Genomic DNA, 14,789 nt, shown 5'->3' on the forward strand with positions numbered 1-14,789 from the left:
CGATCGGTCCAAGCATCGGTCAAAATTGAGCAACCATTCAAAGCCAATTCATCTTCTTGTTTCTTTAATAGACTTTTAGTTTTATCTACCTCTTCCTTTAATAAGGGCTCCCTTAATAGGTATTGAGTTGGAGGACGATAATCCGGGCCAAATTGACCAACCGCTTCTGCAAACCTGTTGAAGCTATCATTGTCAATGACATGAAAAGGAATACAGAACTCGTACACCAATCGAGCTAAATATCGGTGTACATTGTGTGTCCTTTTCTTCCAAAGTGCATCAATAATATTTTGTTGTTTTGTTTTCTTACTTCCACTCAATGAAGATTCGGGATCAATGACGGATGCAAATCGGTCCCGGCCAAAAGTAAGTAGGTCTCTTCTTGTCCCTAGACTCCATCTTCCTCATATTTTTCAAGAACAATTTCTTCTCTCACCCTCATTTCATTCATATTCTTTTGTTTATTTTTTATTCTTGTTTCTTCAATGATATTCTTACACTTCACTTTATCCTTATCCGAAGACTTCTTACACGGGGCAACATTCCTTTTGATATTAGTAACATGTTATTTGATCCTATAAATTCCACCACCAGTAAATTTTCCACACAACTTACATTTCAACTTATCTAAATTATTAGGATTCACTAAGTCCACAAATTCCCATCCAACATCATTTGAATTACGCTTCAAAGGAGTATTAATCTCCGACATCAAATTAGATACTTTAGAAGATATAGTACCCGGGCATTTTACTACACAAGTAAAAATTTATCAATATCAATTTACAAAAAAAAAAAAAACTCATTTGAGTCCAGCAATGGTTATCAAGCATTCAAAAAATTAATTATTAATTGATTGATTCAAGTCAAACAATAACGTACAAGATTTAATAACAAACCATTGAATTTTATTAATCAACTTAAACTCAGGGATGTTACATGACAGAAGATAAAGCTATTGGGAAGAAAAGGAGGGTGTCGAATACTGGAAATGAGGGAACAAGGTGTTGCGCTCCGACCTAGCAGTTAGGGCTGCTTTCGCTTTGTCGTTGGCACCCTCAGCTAGCTACAGCGAGCTCCGGCGACTGTTGTCAAGAAACAGGGTAGGGTGCGGCCGGGATAAAGGTAGATGCTAGGGTTTAGGGTTTAGGACAGGGTGCGTTGAAGCTAGGGCTGATGATGAAACAGGGGTGATGCTGTGGCTGTTGTAGAAGAAAATGGCAGCAAAGATGTTGCTCTTTGATGAAGAAGGAGAGGGAGAAGATGAAGAGGTGGCTGCTGTTCGAAGAGGAAAAAGTCCTTTTAAATGATTCAAAAAACAAAATATAAACCCTTTTGTCGCCGCCAATCGATTGGTAGCAACTTATGAATCGATTGAGAAGCTTCTGTTTCTCGCGAAACTCATCCCAATTGATTCAAAGTGTTTAATCGATCGGTCAATCGATTCGGAAAGCTTCTATTTCTCGCGAAACTCATCCCAATCGATTCGGAAAGCTTCTAACGCCTCTCTTTTCTAGAATTCTCTATATAATTTCTCTTGGCTCTATCATAAACTTTTTCTAAGTCAATAAATATTATGTATAAATTTTGTTTTTGCTCCCGATACTTTTCAATTAGTTGATTGAGAAAATGTATAGCTTCTATTGTCAATCTTCCCAGCATAAATCTAAATTGATTTTTGGTCATCATGGTCTCCTTAATCTTTTTTCTATTACTCTTTCCTAAAATTTCATGGTATGACTCTTTAGTTTAATACCCCTATAATTTGCATAATTTTGTACGTCTCTCTTGTTCTTCTTATATAAGGAAATTAGAGTACTTATCCTCAATTGATTAACATTTTTTTTTATTTTCAATATCATGTTAAATAATTTTGTAGTCATTCAATACATTGTTTCCCTATGTACTGCCATATCTTTATCGGAATATCATCGGGTCTAATAATTTTTCCATTTTGCATCCCATTTAAAACTTGTTCTACTTTTGAAGTTTGAATTTTTTTAATAAAAATTTAAATTTTTATACTCATTTGATTTGATAAGTTGGTCACCTAAACCTTTATTAAAAAATTGATGGAAATATATCTTCTATAGCTCTTTTATTTCTCTATCATTTACTAGTATTTCATTACATTTATCTTTAATATATCTTATTTGGATAAAATCTCTTATCTTCCTCTCTTTTACTTTAGATATTCTATAATGTCTTTTTCTCCTTCTTTTATATCCAATTTTTAATATAATCGTTCAAAAGTTTCATTTTTTACTTCATTTACTGCTTTCTTAGCCTTTTTTTGGACTATTGTATATTTTTTAAAGTTTTTCTCATTCTTACAAATATATAATATTTGCTTGTTTTTTTTTTCATTTTCTTTTATACTTTCTCATTCTACCAATAAGATTTTTTACTTGGTAGTGCATGCCCCTTTGACTTTGCTATTATATGCCCCTTTGACTTTGCTATTATTTTCAACTTTGATATCATTTTATCCCATGTTATATTAGAGTCACTTTCTATTTCATTTAATGATTGTACTCTAACAGAAACTCTCTATTCACTTTCATTCGCCTCTGTATCATTTAGGATATAATTCTCTGCCTTGTATAGTCCTTGCCTATGATTGTCCCAACCAAGGTTGTCAAAATCGAGATTCTACGTTGAAACGGAAGGGAGTTGTAGAATCGTAAACTCGTAGTATCGTAACACGAATCGTAAGTTTCTACCAAAATGTAAAATTATATATAAACATATATATACTCATAGAAAATAACATACATAAGATTAATAACCTCAAAAACACATTAAACATTTGATTAAACTAAACATTTATAAGGTCTTCTACAATCCACACATAAAATAAGTCATAAGTCACAAATTTTAGATAACATATAAGTCTACAACATGAAAAATAATAGTCAAGTTCTAAAGTCTAAACTTCATAAATTCATGAATTCATAATCATCCTCCATGTGTTCTTCATCTCCAGCATCCTCCATGGCATCTCCACCTTCTTCAACTTCATCATCATCATAACTAGGCAGCTCCAAATCATCATGAGGTGCTCCACTACTAGGTCCTTCTTCAACTGGAACCAAATCTTCATTTGAAGCATCCAAATCTAAATTTTCACTATCATCCACAATCCAATCATCATCAGAAGCTAGGTCATCAATGCTATAGTCATTGACTTTCCTCAATTCCTTCTTCTTGGCTAATTTTGAATTAGCCATCACAAAGACTACATCATTCATCGTTTTTGCCTTCAAACGATTTCTTCTCTTAGTGTGGACCTAAATAATAACAAAATCAATTAACACATACTCATATAATCACATACAACTAGGTAATTTCATTCAAGAATGAAATGCAATACCATCTCAAATGCACTCCAATTCCTCTCACAGCCAGATGAGCTGCATGTCAAGCTCAAAACACGAATAGCAAACTTTTGCAACTCAGGATGTTCATAACCATATGATTCCCACCATTGTGCTGGAGTTTTGGTTTCAATTCCACAAGTGGCTACTGCACTACCAAAGAATTTCTTTCGATATTTGAAGTCTTCCAGTTGAGCATCAATCTTCTTTACTTCTTCCATACTTTCAACCATCCTTTGTAGACAATCATATATTCCTCTTTTCACTTCAAAGTCAGCTTTAAAATTAGGACTGTAATGAAATTGAGGGTTAAGGTAATAGACCGCAGCATGCAAAGGCCGATGTAGTTGATTATCCCATCTTGCATCTATAATTTCCCATAGAGGCAAGTAACTAAAGAGTGAGAAAAAATTTGAATTAGTTTCCAAGAAATTATAAATTTATACGAGTATTTAATAATTAGTAATAAATTAAGTTACCTTTTCTTAATACCATTAAAGGCAGCTTGTATCTTTTCTTTGGCCCTGTCCATTTCCTCATAAATGAACCCCATGGCAGGCTTCTCATATGAGTCTACCAAACGAAGGACTTTGATCAAAGGATAAGCACTCCTCAAGCATGTAATAATGCTTTTCCAGAAGTCCTTATCCATTACCACATTTTCAATAACCTTTCCATCTTTAGTCTTTGCAAATTGACTAGATTTCCATTCTTTGGATGTAAACATTCTAATCAATGCTCCCTTATTGTCATTCAAGCAACCCAAAGTCAAGTAAGATGTGGCAAAACGGGTAGTGGCTGGTCTAATCAAATCCTTTTCTTTGGTAAAATGATGCAATAGAGAAATAAGCGCAGTCCTTGAATAGATGTAAGTTGTGATCTTTTTACCTCGTGCAATTGTCTCTTTATGTATTGGTATCTTTTTTTCAAAATCCTCCAACATTAAATCGATGCAATGAGCTGCACAAGGCGTCCAATATAGCCTCTTTCTCTTCCCCATCAACATCTCCCCGGCTGCTTTGTAGTTTGCTGCATTGTCTGTGACAATTTGCACTACATTCTCTTCACCAACTTCTTCAACAATTTCATCCATCAACTTGAAAATCTTGTCAGCTGTTTTAGATATATCAGATGCATCAATTGACTTCAAAAAAATGGTTCCCATAGGACTATTAACCAAGAAGTTTAATATAGTCCTCCTCCTCTTATCTGTCCACCCATCAGTCATAATTGTGCATCCCATTTTCTTCCAAAATGCTTTGTGCTGCTCTATAACTTCTTTGGTGCAATCAACTTGTTGTTTCAAATACTTGACTCTAATCTCATGGTAGGATGGAGGCTTAAAGCCAATACCATGTCTTGCAACCAAGTCTAGCATCTTCTTGAATTCATCACTTTTTGCCACATGAGAAGGTATAGCATTATTGTAGAAAAAAGAGGCAATCCCTTGGCAAGCTTCCTCCCTCAAATTCTTCTTGAAAATGCCATTGATGGTAGTTTGACTACTCACACCCCTTTTCTTGAATAGATCAGCAGGATTCTTTGCAATTTCTCGCCTTTGTCTTTTTGCACCCTCCACCTCCTCATCTTCATATTGGCCAAGAGGACTTGAATCACTTGATCTTCCTTCAATCTCCTTTGCCCTCTTTATTAAATTTTCTTGCAATGAGGATACAATTTTCCACATTTCCTTCCTTACATCATCACTAACAGCCTTGCATGCTCCAACATCCTTTTGTGTTCCTGCCAAATGATGCTTGAGTCTATAAATCCCTCCATTTATCACCTTTTGACAGTATTTGCATTGCACTTTCTTTGGATTTTCATCAACTGCAATTCCATGTTTCCAACCTGGATCAGATCTATTTCCAGGAGCATTCACTGCCAATCTTTTGGAATCTGAAGTTCCACTAGTTGTGGAAGCTACGCTTGGAATGACTGCACCACTATTGGAGCTTGCTTCACCAGACCCACCAACACTAGCTTCTCTACTCATTTTTGTGAAATTAAAGAAGAACAAGAACACCACCACGCAGCTTCAGCTTCACCAACGACACTGCAACTCTGCAACAGCAGCTCGCGAACCACAGACGTGGCCAACAGCCTTCAGAGATGCAGACGGGACAGAGACGGCCAAAGAAGTAAAGAACAGAGACCCACAGATGAGATAGATGGAGAAGGGACAGGCGGATGATGGCGTACCTTTAATTGAAGTCAGTCACAGTGCCGGTCGACGCACACCGGACGCACAGGGAGGAGGAGACAGACGCGTACGTGAAGGAGACGATGGTTGCTGAAGAAGAACGAAGCACAGCAGTTGCGGCGACAATGGCTCGCAACGCGAATTAGGAAAGTTAGGGTTTCTTGAGATCAAATCTTCTGTCCCGAAACTCTCCCTGTCCCTCTGTCCCACGCAGAAAACGACAACTGACTCGTGAGAAACACGTGACGAAGGCGGAAATCAGGGATCGGCCCTTGCTGATCGGTCCACAGACCGATCTGCAAGACCGATCTGCAAGGGCCGATCGGCCTAGGGGCTGATCGGTCTGGGGACCGATCAGCCCCTAGGCCGATCAGTCCCCAGACCGATCAACCCTACGTGAAGGAGACGATGGTTGCTGGAAGATCGAAGCCAGTAGATGCGGCGACGATCTCCGACGCTATTTAGGAGAAGTTAGGGTTTCTTGGACCCGTGTTTGATTGATCGCTGCGATCGACCTTCTGGTCTTGGAAAACCAGCGGACATTTCGCGTAGAATCGCTGGACTCTTATGAGTCTACGATTTCCGCTACGCTTCCACGCGATTTTGCACGATTCCACCAGATTCCGCTTCCGCCTGGGCACGCAACGCGGAAGGCCACCAAAAATGCGTAGAATCGTGCGATTCTACGTTCCGACTCGCGATTTTGACAACATTGGTCCCAACACATTCTCCTTTATCCCTTCTCCTCACTTTTCTCTATTTCTTTTCCTCTCGGGCTGACAGGACGATCTTAAAAGGGCTGACAATCAGCATCATCTGTAACCACCCAAACCTCTTATTTTTTGATTTATTGTCAACATCTACTTCCTTATTGCTGTATAATTATTTTGGAATAAGGATGGCAATCTTACAAATTTCTTGCAATGTATCGGAATTGGATCAAGATGTGATGAGGTTTACACCCTTAGGTTTCAACAAAAAAACTGCTTTAATGTAACGACCACTCTTCTTACTACTACTACTCTCTAAGAGTGACCATTACTTAGCTACTAACTCTACTTAGCCGGTATGATTAAAAACCACATGGAAACCCTACCGAAAAATTTCGGCAGAGTCTCCTCTATACCGGCGACCTTAAACTGATATACAAACATTATATACACAGCCACAGGCGGCTGGAACAGATAACAAACTCTCACGCAGTTATATAAGTGTCAAAACCAAAAGAAAACAATACCACAAATCATCACACAAGAACACAATTCATCTACTATGTCCTAATCACATCAAAATAACATATACTGTCTCAAATACTTCTAACATAGCAAAAGAAAAAGAAAACTAAAGGAAACTCCTTCCTAGTCCCAAGGCTTAGTCCTGGCATCACACATCCTTCGACCACCTCCTTGTCGCCTTCCTTTCTATATCTTTTCCTTTCCTGTATCTGCAGTAAGAGGAAATGCAATCTATAAGCAAAATGCTTAGTAAGCGCTATCTAACTCACAAAATCTCGATATGCATGAGAATATACTGAAATCTAAAACTAAATGCTCAAAAGGAAATCTACTCATGCTCATCTACTAGTGAAAGAAACATACTGAAAGGCTAAACATGTAAAGTAAATCTATACAATCATGCTAGCATAAAGAACTAAACTTACTGAATTCTCAACACCTTCTGAATCTTATTTCACTTGCTTAAAGACTTATTCTTTAATACTTATGTGAAACTTATTTTACTTGTTCAAAAAAAACTTATACTTATAATACTTCAAAATAATAATCAACTTCTTCTTGGGCCCTGACAACTGTACTTACTTTGCGCGCATCCCTAACTTGACCCGAGGTAGCTAGTCCCGAATCTAGTAGGGTATACTAGGTTATCTGAACCTAGGGACGACTATGGGAGCCCAACCCAAGGACAACTGAGAGTCCAACACAGTGGCACTGATAAAAGTAAAATACTTATTATCTTTTAATACTTCTAATATATAATGCCTTGGCATTTTAATAAGCACATTGTGTGCCAAAATCCCTAAAGTCTTGACTTTGGGATCTACTTAAGCCTTGGCCTTTTACTTTCTTTTCTTTATCTTTCTTATACTTTTATTAAACTCAAAATACTATTAGGGTATTTTTAAATATGCATCTATAAGTAAAATCAACTAGGTAACACACAATCATGCATATTTAAAAGAAATCTAAAGCCTTGTTCTACAATGCTTTCTATAAACTATCTGTATTTTAAAAATAAAGACTACAGCTTTAGTTGTTCCATAATTCCAAACCTCCTAAGCGGTTAGGTGAAGCAACTACATTAAACCCCAATAGTGCAGTAACATTCAAATATCATAAAATCGATGGATCACAACTGCACAAATTCAGCTAACATGAGGTAAACTTCAACTCTACTCATTCTACAATCTTGCTCCTTTAGTCATGATAAAGAGTTATCTGAACTAACCATTACCCTATCTAGAAGAAAGGTTTGTCATTAAACAAATATTGTACCAACATTTAGGGTCATCTAGAAAGAGTAGAAATCATGCTCAGAATTGATCTAACATTTAACTCTCTTTTCTCATCTTCTAAACTAAACTTCTACTCTGAAGTTACTACTTGCATATCTAAAACACTCACATACTTCTCACCTGTTAAATTCATTACATCACTTCAAATCATCTTTTAGTCTTAATACATGATACTCACCAAAACAACATATTACATATGCTCATCTTCACTCCTTCATCCACACTTCTGCACTAAAGAGATTACACTACCTACTTCATCATAAAATAAACCAAAATCACTGTCGGATCAACCTCCAATTAGCCTAATAAACCAATACTTAATCCAAGTCATTCTGTGTTCATTGCCTATTAACAGAACAAAGGGAAACTAAAAGCTTAAAGATAAATCTAACTTTATATATACTTGAAATAAAAGGCAGTTCGTTGAATAGATATATATATAAACTAAAACTGAAAATCTACAACTGAAATGTTTTCATGAAATCTGAAACTAACATGCTACAAATTAATCTAACTCGTTCTAAACTGCAATACTTCCTCAATTCTGTACAAACACAATCAAAAAGCGTGCCTAAAGACTTCCTCAAAACTTATCATATCATGTAAAGAACATCTTTAATCCAACAGAACCTCACAAATCTACAAAGGAATATACTTGAAACCTCTTAATCTACACCGGAAATTTCCACAAGCAAGGAAAGAACTAAAATGTTTCTTATCTTCTAATTCTTTTATTATAGAATGCCTCGGCATTTCTTTGAGCACTTGGCGTGTTGCTAATCCCAAATTCTGAAATTTAGAGATCCTATCAAGACCTTGGTCCTTTCTTTACTTATAACTACTTATAATCTTCTAAAAAGATTTAATGAAACACATGCTTTAAATTAAAGAACTATTCTTGCTCTCATTAAGGAAGTAGCAAACTTCAAATCTGCACCCTAAAAGTGGAGGACTGCATCTTCGTGATATGCATGTTGTTTATGCCCACGGCAGTAATAGAAAGACTATAAACTATATGCTTATTATTAGAAGGTTGTGCAAGCTTATTATAAAGATTGTTCTTGCCTATTAAGGAAGCAAAACTCCTCTGCACACTTAAGGAAACAGGGCTGTTCGGGTTCATTAAAGCTTGAAAGTCTAGAATTTCAATGCACAACATATGGGCTGGAAGATCTAAACCACAAATTCTGCACTATACTACTAAATTCTGCATACCATAAGCTTAACATGATTCTGCAATATAATCAATCCCAAAGTACTGATATGAATCAAGATTTATTACTAGGTATGACTACTTTATATCATTATAATAAAATGGAGTCCTATAAAAAAGCAGCTGAATTGTATACTCAACCCATTGCTCTAAGGCAAGAAGATAATATCTCAATAATCACCCATTGCTATATAATCTCAAGAAGCTGAATTGTATTATCTCAAGAAGATAATATACTCAACAAAAGATCTATAACTGATATCAAAGAGAAGGATGATACTGCTATCAAAGAGTTGATACATGATATACTTAGAACCAGAACTTAAGAAATCCACACATTCTAAATTCTTTAAAAACAGAATATAAACTTAATTCAATTCATATCATATAATACCGGTAAGCATGCATGGCTCCTCTATTCTTAAAGGACTCAACTCAAAACTTCAAGTAGTACATGTGCAATCCAAGTTTCATAAGAGAATGTTGTAGACACATCCACTTAACCACACTGAAACCTATCCCTTCGAATCTGCCCAGCATTTCCCAGCCTACACCAGTAATGCAACACAATGACTAACATCTTAAAACACCTCAATCTTGTCCAAAAGTTCCACTGTCAATACGAGAACCAATAACACCAAACTGACCATGTATAAGAACACAAAAACATCCTCAATTCTCCTTGTTACTGAACTTAATGTTTAGAACACACCTTACTAGAAGATCTTGTTCACAGTTTCTCGACTAAACTTAGGTTCAATAACTGCAATAAAATCATCTAATTAATAGCATAAATGAATTTAAGAACATAACTCAAGAATACATCAAAACTCACGGCAGATGGTCCACCATATTGCTATTGCTTGAAACCTATTAGCAACTCACCTAACCTTGTCTGTCTCAATTCATAGTTTCAAGGTTATTACAGAAATTACTATATGCTTAAAAACTAGGTTCTGTAGTGGTCGGCACAGATGCAACTATATAGCATAGAATCCGATCAAAAGCACAAACCACCTACAATTTATCCCACAACTTTCGGAAAAAGAAAGGAACAATCGGAGCTATCCTACTGCAGATGAGTAGCAACTTACTTTAAGCTTTTCTTGGACTTACAACCGAAGAAAGGGGACTCTACAACTTCTAGGGTTTCGGAGAGGTGAAGTTCTCGGCCTCCTCCTCGTGCCTACGGCTTCTCCTTGACGAGAGAATCTCGACGGTGTGAAAAACTCTCGGAAAACCCCCTCAGCCGGCCGCCGGAACCAAGCCCTAAGCTCGGCTGCGTTTTCGCCCGAATAGAAGTCGTTGACGCCGAGAGAGGACAGGAAACGAGATTTAGGGTTCGGGGAAAAGAAATTTGATCCTTTTTAAAACTAGGGTTTCGATTATAACTATAGCTTATATATTTGTCGTTGCATATCTGATTAACATCGACCGCTGGCGCAGTTGGTCCGTTGGGTTTTGCTCGAAGCCACAGGTCTAGGCTTCGATTCTCAGCCGCGCCCCTTTTTCTCCAATTTATTTTAAATGTTCCAATCTACTGCCTATATATATTTCGTTCCATATATGTTCACAAAAAGTTTGCAGAACAGTTGGCTAGCTGGATTTGATCATGGTTGGGTTCAAGTCCGAGGTCTACGGTTTGAATCTCGGCTTCAACATTTTTTTTTTTTTTTTTTTTTTTTTAAACTTCTTCCTCTTGGTAAAAATATCAAACGAATTCCAAAAATTACATAAAAATACTCTAAAAATTTCTAGAAATCTCTAGAATTTTTTTATAGCATTTGAAAATATTTTTGAATTATTTTTAGGGCTCAAAATGAGGAAATTTGGGTCATTACATTTAAGATCCTTCTGACAAAAGTGATAAATCCCTTTTTGAATTAGCCCTCTTGTTGTTCCTTTCAAGTCCATGTGCATGGAATGCATGATCCTATGCATCCTCATCAACCTTTTCAATCTTATCTACTCTTGAGATCATCTCCAAAGTTCAAATCCAAACTGCTTAATTAGGGATGTAAATGAACCAAGCCGCTCGTGAGCTATTCGAAGCTCGATTCGATAAAAGCTCGTTTAATGAGGCTCGTTAAGATAAACAAATCAAGCTCAAGCTTCACAATATTCGGCTTGTTAGCTCGTGAACATATTCGTTAAGCTCATAAATCAACTTTTAAATAAAAAAATAATAGTTTTATATTGAATTTATAGATTTTACACTCCACTTATGAAAAACATAGACAAATATATTAAATTTATTTATTAGAATAAAATTATAAATTTTAACAAGAATATTATAATTTTTTTAAAATATATAATTTAATTTTTAATGAATATTTAAATTTATAATTTATATTTATTAAGCTCGTTTAGGCTCGATAAAAGTTCGAATAAACTTGTGAGCCATGTGAATATATTCGTTAAATAAAGCTCGAGCTCGGCTCGATTATAAACGAGCCAAACTCAAACATCCAAAAGTTCGGCTCGGCTCTTCTCGATTATTCCCCTATGCTCAATGAAGTAGTAAAAAGTCCAGATTTCAAATTTGTTTATGATGATTAAATTATTTGGACTACTAGTATTTAAAAGGTTTGTCCATGTGAAGAATAATTTTTTAAAATTTCACTCAATTTTATTGGCAAAGCTATCTGGCTTTGGTATGCCAGGGCATATGCACGCATGAATGAATTACTTCTTGTGCATTGTCCAAGATAGCAATTTTTGGTATTTGGAGAAATTGTTTCCGCTGAAAGCCTGGAACATCATTTGCTATGATTCTTTTAAAATGAAAGAAAATTATGGTTGAAGTGTAACTTTAAGTTCTTATAAAAGGACAGTCCGGTGCATGAGGTTTTTATCAATACGGATCCCGGTAGAGAGTTTATTGTATGCAGTCTTATCCTGTTTTGCAAGAAGTTTCTAAGACTCGAATCCTATGACCTCCACAGCAGCAATTTTATTATTGTGCCAAGGCTCCCCTTCTAGCTACGTTTTTATGATGAAAGAAAATTGAAATGTAACTTTAAGGACCAACGGGGAAAGGCACTGGATGACTCCTGTCCTATGTTTACACTAATTTGGAATTCTTATTAGGTTCTCATGAATTGCACAAATTCGATGCTGTTTTTTTCCTTCACTTTTTTATGAAATCGTTCCTTTATTGGCTTTTTGCTCTAGGCAATGGATCAATTTTCATTTTGTTTAAAGTTTTTATTGTTTCTCTTGCTGCTGCTGTTATAGTCAACTATAAAAAAAAACTGATGCTAACTATCTAATGGTCACGTGTGGACAGGACAACAAGATACAATCGATAGAGAGTACCGCTCGAGAACCTACATGTGATGGTGATCATAGGAATCAGCACACCCCAGATGAAATTATCCATTTTAAAGATAACTCCACTGATGAACATTTGTTGGATCAAATTACTTCACTGAAAAGTGATATGGAGACTAGTCCTATTGTTGTTGGCCAAGAAGTGGATGAGGCATTACAGACAGAAGACCATTATTCACCTCTTTGCCTTTCAGTTGATAACCAGAATCTTAGTAACACTATCATGGAAGTAGCAGGGAGTTCTCAAACATCTGCTAAAAACATGTGGCAATCAGCAAGTATTTCTAATTCCTATTACAGTACTACCGAAAATGGTGGATATACATCGATTGGGCAACTGTCCCTTAGCCATCCCCAGCTTAGCATAGAACATCCTACCAATATAATCGGTCTAGGGAGAGAGATAATAGAAGCCGAGCATGGAGAGTTGATGCCAACAACCTTCAATGCGGATCAACGAGCTTCCCTATTTACCTCATACAATCAGAGTGAGATGCTTTCAGCCTTTCCCAAGAAACCACGAATAGTATCTTATCCACAGCAACACATCAATGGTATAAAGGAACCTGTATCACAATTCTTGATGACCCATGATGGTTTGCCTGAATCCAGTATGGCTTCCACTCAGTTGCAGGGAGCACAACAGTTAGAGCAGAGGGGGCCAGGAGAACAAGACGCATATATGCACCACATTACGTCCAAAAGCCTATATTCCGATAGTTGCCCAGACCAAGCATTTACATCAGTTGAACAGCTGAATTTTCCTTCAATTCAATCTTCCATGGATACCGGCACCCTAGGGTTAAATTGGTTTCGTGATGATAGTCAAACATACAATAATTGGTCCAACATTGATCCATCGGGCGGTGGCCAATGCCTGGCTGATGCTAGTAATACTGAAGGGAGCCTTTATAATGTTTTGTCCAGCAAGTTTCCAACATGCCCATCATACAGCAATAGTAGCTCAGAACAATATCTCCAGCCTAGAAACTTTGGGGCCAACTCTAATGCTCAAAATATTTATGGCTACGTGCAGCATCAACCTGTCAATCCAAGCAGCCATCAAGCAGTCGCTGTCAATAATCTCTCATGGATGAACTACGCACAACAAAATTCCAGCCTTCACAATCCTTTGGGCAGACCGTTGCAGAGGTCTTGGAATAAATAGCAATCAATTGAACCCACTTTCAAGTTTTCCTGGCTTTTGCAGGCTGAATCCTTATAGATTCTCGCTGTCTCTCCCTCTCTCTTACTAGTGAAGAATCAATTTCATGTGGATAATGTGACATGATGGCTTCACACTTCCTAGTCTGGTGCTTGGGGATGGTTGATATATACGAAAAAAATGTCTTGTTTTTATTTTAAGTTATTCCAACATACTGTAGGAAATAGGGAAAATATGTTTTTTTGGCACAACCAAGTTTTGATTACTTGAATGGTCTTTATTAATCTTCTTAACGTCACTACTCAGATACAGCATAGCTAGTATTATGTTATTCAACTTTATGTGCGCTATGGACGTTATTGTAAATACATAGAAGATACCAAGATTATGCTCATGAAAATGGTTATATAAAAAAGGATTTGAAATTATTGAAGCACAATGGATCATAAGTAGAAACTTTCAGGATTGCAATGGTCTCTATATTTTTTTTCACCAAGTTTAAAATCTTTATGTTCATCTTTTATTCCTAAAGACTTTCTGGTCATATGTTTGTGAATAACTTCACCTAAATCCTATAGAAATTCTTTTTAATTTTTATCTAAATTTTAAGTTTTCTCATTTTAAAAATTAATTTTAGCATATTAACTGTTACATAAATCTTTATCCCTGAAATATTTAAAAAAATTAAAATAATAAAATTGTTTTAAAAAATGAAGGGCAATATTTTAACAATTAACTTAATATGTTGAAATAACAGACACCACATTGGGTAAATTAGGTTGCATTTGGATCATTTTATATACCCAATTCAATTGACTGTTTATAGTAGTTTAATTGGATAAAAAAAAGTTTTAACAGGAAGCACGTAGCTTAGTTATCGCAATCTACATCCTTTGTTGATTTTTTAATTCTTTAATTTCAAGTTCAATCCCATAGGTATGTGAAATATTCAAAAGTAAATCAACAAA

The 14,789-nt window shown here is 36.1% G+C and overlaps 2 protein-coding genes across 4 annotated transcripts in view; one reads left to right on the plus strand and one right to left on the minus strand.

Moving 5' to 3' along the window:
* Window positions 1-14,249, plus strand: part of LOC121974777 — a 66,372-nt gene extending 52,123 nt beyond the window's left edge. For all 3 annotated transcript variants that reach the window (XM_042526000.1, XM_042525999.1, XM_042526001.1), the window contains one exon: window positions 12,613-14,249. In XM_042526000.1, coding sequence (XP_042381934.1) covers window positions 12,613-13,824 — 1,212 coding nt within the window. In that variant the 3' untranslated portion in view covers window positions 13,825-14,249. The remainder of the gene's footprint in view (window positions 1-12,612) is intronic.
* On the minus strand, window positions 2,858-5,728 carry LOC121974778. The gene is made up of 4 exons (XM_042526002.1): window positions 5,580-5,728; window positions 3,857-5,481; window positions 3,374-3,770; window positions 2,858-3,290 (listed from the first exon to the last, which is right to left on the minus strand). The coding sequence occupies exons 2-4, from the start codon at window positions 5,371-5,373 to the stop codon at window positions 2,937-2,939; spliced, it is 2,268 nt and encodes a 755-aa protein (XP_042381936.1). The 5' UTR covers window positions 5,374-5,481; window positions 5,580-5,728; the 3' UTR covers window positions 2,858-2,936.
* Window positions 14,250-14,789: the final 540 nt, after the last annotated feature.

The sequence above is a fragment of the Zingiber officinale genome, chromosome 4B (genome assembly GCF_018446385.1).
Source record: "Zingiber officinale cultivar Zhangliang chromosome 4B, Zo_v1.1, whole genome shotgun sequence".
Taxonomy (NCBI): Eukaryota; Viridiplantae; Streptophyta; class Magnoliopsida; order Zingiberales; family Zingiberaceae; genus Zingiber; species Zingiber officinale.